The following is a 7,500-nucleotide window of genomic DNA, read 5'->3' as shown; positions in this document are numbered from 1 at the left end:
TTATCGACGAGTGACGGACATCACTCATTGTTCCTCGTTATTGGCCGAATCAAATATCAATGAAATTATTTAGAAATTTGAATGTTCCTTTTTTTTTTTTCTTCTTTCTTCCAATCATTTCGTATAATCGCAGCCGGATTAATTTATTTTCAATAGCTCTTTCGACGTTTTTTTCAAAAAAAAAAAAAAAAAAAAAAAAAAGTAAAAAAAAAAGAAAAAAAGAAAAAAAAGAAAAAAAGAAATCACTAATAATTTCATCGTTAATATTCTCGCTTTAATCATGAGCAATTATTCGACATAATTGATTTCTCTTTTAGGATTAAGCTTCTATTTTCATTATTAAAATATCTTTACGTAATTGATATTCAATCGTAAACTAATTATTAATCTCAAATAAAATTTCGACCTACGAAACATTATTATCCATGTACACAGCACACATACGTTCCTTTTTATATTTCTTCGTTTTTTACCATTTTTTTTCCCCTTCTCTCCACACCGATCCCGGCCAACCCTCTTCCTACTCCCCACTGCCCTCCCCCCCCCCCAATAATTCGAAAGTATTAAAACGATAATATAATTATTCGTACGATGATCGATATTTAATAATATCCATCTATAGCGTCTAATATTCGATTTCGTGGAAATCCATGAGGATTATTAGACGATTAGATACGCCTCATAAGTCCGTAGGTATTTTTCTTTTTTTTTTTTTTTTGTTTTTTTTTTGTTTTCTTCTTTCGAGAATATCTCTTTCTTTCCTTCTTTCTTTCCCGCCCCTCCCCCCCCCCCTTGATACACACACACATCTCTCTCGAATACACAACACAACAACAACAACAACAACAACAACAACAACGACAACGACAACGACAACGACAATAATAATGACAATGACAATGACGATAGACGACCGGTGTCGTTTGGTCACTCACAAATAATTTAAAAATCTAATGGTCATCCTCCTTGACCGTTCACACCTAAAAATTTATATTTCACACTTCATACATATATACAACCTTTAAACATAGACTTTATACTCTAACATATATATATATTACACGTGTCGATTTCAAATGTCGGCTTTCATTGGTGTATCATCCATATCTTTCCCCTTACTTCCCCCCTCCCTCCCACCCCTCGCCATCTCTCTCGTCATATACAACTATACTAACGATCCAAATTTATATCGACGTTGTTAACCATTCAAAAAAAAGGTTTTCGTTTCACACGCCATAACCACCCCATAAAAATCTTTTTAGGATTAGAGAGGGACACGGAAGGCGGTCCATCTGAGATTAGTGAAAGTCGATATGTTTTCAAGGACAACCTTTTCCCTCCCCTCCCCTCCCCTCCCCTCCCCCATTCCTCGCCCCCACCCTCTCGTCTTTCTCTCTCGAAACATATTATTATTATTGTTATTATTATTATTGTTGTTGTTGTTGTTAGAATTTCTTTGTTTGTTTGTTTCTTTTTTTTTTTTTCTTTTATTCTAACATAAAATTCATATAAATGAATGATGTTCATCCAATGGATTTATATTTAAGAATCTATTAAGGATTAACTTTTAAGTGATATTAAAAATCAATTAAACATTCTCGTAAAATCATTTTCGATCTTTGAGAGATAATTTTTACTTTGCGATCGAAAAAAAGACGAAAGAAATGAAAAAAAGGAGAAAAGAAGAAGAAGAAGAAGAAGAAGAAGAAGAAATAAAAAAGAAGGATAAAAGAACGACCCACGTTAATAAATTAGTATAGGACGTCGTGGACTAAAAGTTTCTCATGGGTGATTTTAAATATCGATTGGACACCTCTCTCGGGATCTCATAATATTTTCTTTTTCTTTTTTTCTTTCCTGTTTTTCTTTTTATTTCTCTCTCTCTCTCTCCCTCTCTCTCCCTCTCTCTCTCTCTTACTCTTTCCTTTTTTTTCTTTTTTTTCTTTTCCTTTTTTTTTTTTTTTTTTTTGTTTGCAGATCGTAAGACAACAAAGATCCGATAAATTTGTAGTTTTTTTCCTTTCTTCTTTTTATTTTTCCAATCGGATAAAAAATTATAGGCACCTAAGAGAGTCGTAAAAGGAGATAGTATATAAATAATTGATTTTTAAAATAACTCTGGGAAAATTTTTCTTTCGTATCTGTATATAAATAAACAAAATAATAATAAATTCATGTATATATGTATGTACGTATGTACGTATATACATATATATATATATATGTATACAATACGTTCATATAAAAAAGAGATAGAGATAGATAGATAGATAGAGAGAGAGAGAGAGAGAGAGAGAGAGAGACAAGAAAGGATATATATATACGCACATACGTAACTAGTTTATAGATCCTATCCTATATGTTTGATCTTATTGATAAAATGAGTGCTAATGGTACGGTCATTACGCGGTATAATTTAATGGGAATGCAACGCGTCGTTTTCTGTTAACCACGGTAAGGAAGCAGTATCCTTTATCTATCTCTCTCTCTCTCTCTCTCTCTCTCTCTCTCTCTCTCGCTCTGTCTCACCATTTTTTAATTCCTATCTATAATTCTCTTTTTAGAATCTATTCGTACGCACTTGTAAAATCTTGCAAATATATATATATATATATATATATGTGTACACAGACACACACACATTTATACATACCTCTCTCTCTCTCTCTCTCTCTCTCCGTATGTGTGTATGTTTATGTCTATCTACACACATACATTATTCGTATATATATATATATAGTTACGTTCAATCTTCCGAGCAGTTTATAATCATTCCGATTATACTGAACGACCGCTTTGGATATCTTCAAAGCAATATCTATCCGCAACTCGAACTCGTTTATCTGCCAACGGAATTTCTGGCTCGTGACACGCATGCGTGCACGCACTCGAAGATAGATAGACAAAGAGAGAGAAAGAGAGAGAGAGAGAGAGAGAGAGAGAGAGAGAGAGAGAGAGTGTGATAGAGATAGATAGATAGAGGAAGAAAGACAGAGAAAGAGAGAGAGAGAGAGAGAGAGAGAGAGAGAGAGAGAGAGAGAGAGAGAGAGAAAGAAAGATAGTTGCAAGAAACTCGTTATTAAAGAAAGGTGTGAGACTGGTTAACCCTTCCTCCTCCCTCCTCCTTCTATATCCTTCTCATTTCACCTTCCCCTCTCTACAACTCTTTCTCTCTTTCTCTCTGTCCTTCTTTCTTTCTCCGCACTTTCCATCCCCCTCTTCCTCACTTCGTCAATCTCTATCCCCTCTCCCCCTCTGCCCCCCTCCTTCACCATCTCTGTGCGTGACTATTTGCATTTCCATTAGCGCGATAAACGTGAGGCGAACGCGAAAATCCGCGGATTAAAATATAATATATATTTAAGTATATTTATATATATAAAATATATATATATATATATGTGTGTATGTATGTATTATAATTGTTTGTATTTGTAATGGTTTAAAGTAGACATTTTCTTTTTTCTATCATTGTCCCTATATTTAAACGGATTAAGAAGAGGGATATAGGGATTTTGTTAATTTTATAGTTCGTTTAATTTCTCTCGTAATGATGATGATGACGATGTATATATATATATATATATATATATATATATATATATATATTATTAAATGATAATTTTATTATCATTTAATATTATTATTACATTTTAAGATCATATATATATATATATATAAAAGAATGTATAAGTTATAGTGCAGTATAAAAGATATAATCTTCTTTTTTTTTTTCTTTTTTTAACTACACACGTCTTATTTCTAACGTCTATGTGAAAACCTTGTCGTACATAATTGCTACTCGTTTGTGCCTTTGATATAAACCAATCTAATTCAGATTCATCTTACCCTTGTCTCTCAAGCTTCGAAACATGTGCGGACTTCCATGGCGTAGCGAAGGTATGGCGTTTCCCATCACTTCCAATTCCTTATCCGACAGCACCCGTCTCTTTAATCTTGCTGAAAAAGTAACAGTTCTTTTTTTTTTCTTTTTTTCTTTCTCTCTTTCTCTCTCTCTCTCTCTCTCTCTCTCTCTCTCGTCTAAGTTCTCTAAACGACGGAGGACCTCGTCTGTCTGATGATTTTATTTTCTTTAAGATCAAAAGATTCGAGGATTGACGATCTAACGACAAACGTTTCTTTCTAAAAGAAAAAAATCTTATTCGTCACTTTTGAAGATATGTTTATCATAATATTTACATTAACAAATTCCCCAATTTAAAAATACACATATGTGTATATATATATATATATGTATGTATATGTTTATTGATTAAAAAACTCTAACCTTAAATCTTTACAATTTTTCGTTTAAACATTTAAGAAAAATATTTTTTCTTTTCATTGAAATATAAATCTGAAAATCATTTCGAATGATATGAATTCATGAACAATTTAAAAGTATCTATACGATCGATTTCGATGAATATATGTTTGAGTTGATTCAATTACTTTTTTTTTTTTTTTTTGTAATTAGATGGTTCTTAGTTAATTAATACATGGATTAATTCCTTAAGATCGAATTTATTTAAACCTCTTCTCCGTCTAATTTTTCTTCGTCTTTGTCTTTGTACTTCGTATTTTTTGCTTTTTTTTTGTTTATTTATCTGTATACATCGCATTATACTTATGTATACTTACGTCTTGGCTCAGACTCTACGACGCTGTCGAGAAAATCTTGCGGCGTCATGTAAAGTTGTCCATCGTATTCGACCGATGCAAATTTTATAAATCTTCTTTCCCTCATCGTTAGTTTCACAGCTTTTTGCATGTCATCGTCGCGCTGAAACGTGTAATTACATTATTTACATATGTATATATACAAGCGTCAATTCGATTACATTGGTCTGCAATGGAGAAAAAAAAGGGTAGGAAAAAAAGAAAAAAAAAAAAAAAAAAGAAATTTTTTTTACTTTCTCCTTCTAATTATAGTGCATGTCTTTCTTTTTATTTATTTATTTATCTATTTTTTTTTTTTTTTTACAGATTTGTTGATACATCGCATCTAAAATCCGATATTAAAAATAAATAAATATGTATATATCACATGCAATTTTTTTTGCAATGATTTAATAAAATTATGAATTATGTTTTTTCCTTTTTTCCAGTTTTACCAATAAAATCAATTAAAGGAATAAAGTATACGTGATTAAACTATAAAAGTATGATGCAGATTTAATTTTCGAAATGTAAAAATTTTTCGAATAATAATAATAATAATAATAATAATAATAATAATAATAATAATAATAATAATAATAATAATGATAATAATAATAACTTATCGAAGAGAAAAGTACGAATGTAGAAAGGAAAAAATATAGAAAGAATGTTGAAGTAAGAAATAAGTTGTAAGAAAGTGAGACAGAGAAACAGAAAGAGAGAGTAAGAGAGATAGAGAGAGAGAGAGAGAGAGAGAGAGAGAGAGAGAGAGAGAAAGAGAGAGAGAAACACGCATCTTTTATTCAGAGAGTCTCCCGCGAAAAAATTCACGCGAATAAAGATGTCACTTGTGTTACAAGAAAGAAAGAGAAACAAAGACAGAGATAGAGAACAAGAGAGAGTTTGAGAAAGAGAAAGAGAAAGAGAAAGAAAGAGAGAGAGAGAGAGAGAGAGAGAGAGAGAGTAACCAGTGCGCCTACACTTTGACTTCCTTTTTATACCATTCTTTTCTTTAAGGTCATCCTTTTTATCATCCTTAACGCATACTCCACCCAAATACACAATCGCATATACACTCATATATATATATATATATATATATATATATATATATATATATGTATGTATGTATGTATCTATCTATGTATGTATATATATGAACAGGGTGATTGACATCATTAGGACATTGGAAATATATAAATTAAAATAATATTGGATATAATATTAAATTATAAGTATATAATATGATGATGGATTTAATATTAATAGAATTATTATTTTTATTAATATATTAAATATGATAACAATTAAATTGACAATTTTTCGACGTACATTATATATATATTACATATTGTTTTTTTTTTGCCTTTTTCTTCTTCTTCTTCTTCTTCTTCTTATTATTATTATTATTATTATTATTATTATTGTTTCTATTTGTTATCGAATATTAATCGGATCTTTTAATTGAATCATTGAGATCATTGAGAAGGAATGGAAAAAAAAGAAGAAAAAAAGAGCAAACAGATTCTCGCACAAAAGCAGACTTGTACGAATTCTTTTTCCATATCCCTCTGCCCCCACGCCCCCGCCCCCCCCCGTCCAATAAATTTCTTTCTCCTTTTGGATTCTTTTTTTCTTTTTTTTTCTTTTTTTTTTTTTTTTGTTTTTTTTTGTTCCTTTAAAATTCTCGCACGATCGAAATCAAAGATCAGATTTCAAAATGCGTTTATTTATGTATTAAATCGTCGTGATTTTTGACGATAGGAGATTCCATTCGTCGGACTTCTTATTCATATTTAATTTCTTTATTCGTTCCTCTTACGTCTCTTTTTCTTTTTTTCCTTTTTTTTCTTTCTTTCTTTCTTTCTTTCTTTTTTTTATTCTCTCTAAATGGCGTTAGTTCGTTCCTCCCTCTTCCCATATACCATATAGTATGTGTCGTTAATCCAAAAGATTAGATTTCGAAAGTGTTAATTCATTATTTCTGACGAAGACCATTCGCATGCTCGGATTCGATCTCGAAATCTCCATTTGTTCTTCTCCGGGGTGTGTTCTTTATTTTTTTTTTTTTTTTTCTTTTTTCTTCTTTCCTCTTTCGTTATTTACTTTTTTTCTTTTTACTTTATTTTTTTTTCTTTTTTTTCCTTTTTTTTCTTAAACCATCTTACACATCGGAAACTTTTTTATCGCCTCGAGCTGACATTTTTAATGGTCAGGAAGAACTCATAGAGCGTGTGTGTGTGTGTGTGTGTGTGTGTGTGAGAGAGAGAGAGAGAAAGAGAGATTGTGAGATTTGCGATCCGTTGAAATTAGAAAATTCTCTAAGCAACCTTTTTAAAATGCCGCTTCTGAGGAATTCTTTGTTAATCCCACTTCAAGGTCATCTAACTTTACCAAACACAGGTCGAAATTGTTACGAAAGATAATTCTCATATGCCTATGTGTTTGTGCGTGCGTGTGTGTGTGTGTGTATGGTGAGTGTTCATGTTGAATATATATATCAAAAACAAAGACATTTTTGTCTTTTTCTCTTTTGTATTTTTTTTATTTTTTTTTTATTTTTTTTATTTTCCATACCCGTTTTTGTTTAGAGATAAAATATTAATAATATTTAAAGGTATTCAAAAAGAAAGTTTAAATGTATTATATATGAAACATTATATATATATATATATATATATATATATATATATGTCTTTTATTTTTCTTTTTTTTTGTTTTGCAAATGAAACAATGGCAAGTTATTAATTTTATTTTCACATTTCGTTAATACATTTCGTCTTTGTATTTAAATATGAAAGATTACAAATATTTAAACAAGAAAAAAAAAAAAAAAAA

General features: G+C 30.3%; 1 protein-coding gene across 6 annotated transcripts in view; it reads right to left on the bottom strand.

Annotated features, from left to right (window-relative positions):
- LOC124956873 (calcium uptake protein 3, mitochondrial) overlaps nucleotides 1-7,500 on the bottom strand; it is a 35,015-nt gene that overhangs the window by 8,365 nt on the left and 19,150 nt on the right. For 5 of the 6 annotated variants that reach the window (XM_047513223.1, XM_047513222.1, XM_047513224.1 and 2 more), the window contains exons 2-3: nucleotides 4,642-4,783; nucleotides 3,850-3,960 (exon numbers count right to left, since the gene is read on the bottom strand). In XM_047513223.1, coding sequence (XP_047369179.1) covers nucleotides 3,850-3,960; nucleotides 4,642-4,783 — 253 coding nt within the window. The remainder of the gene's footprint in view (nucleotides 1-3,849; nucleotides 3,961-4,641; nucleotides 4,784-7,500) is intronic. The other variant, XM_047513225.1, reaches the window with a different exon arrangement.

This window comes from Vespa velutina, chromosome 24 (assembly GCF_912470025.1).
Source record: "Vespa velutina chromosome 24, iVesVel2.1, whole genome shotgun sequence".
Classification (NCBI taxonomy): domain Eukaryota; kingdom Metazoa; phylum Arthropoda; class Insecta; order Hymenoptera; family Vespidae; genus Vespa; species Vespa velutina.
Note: the sequence above shows the minus strand (reverse complement) of the source record. Positions and strands in the feature narration are given on the sequence as shown.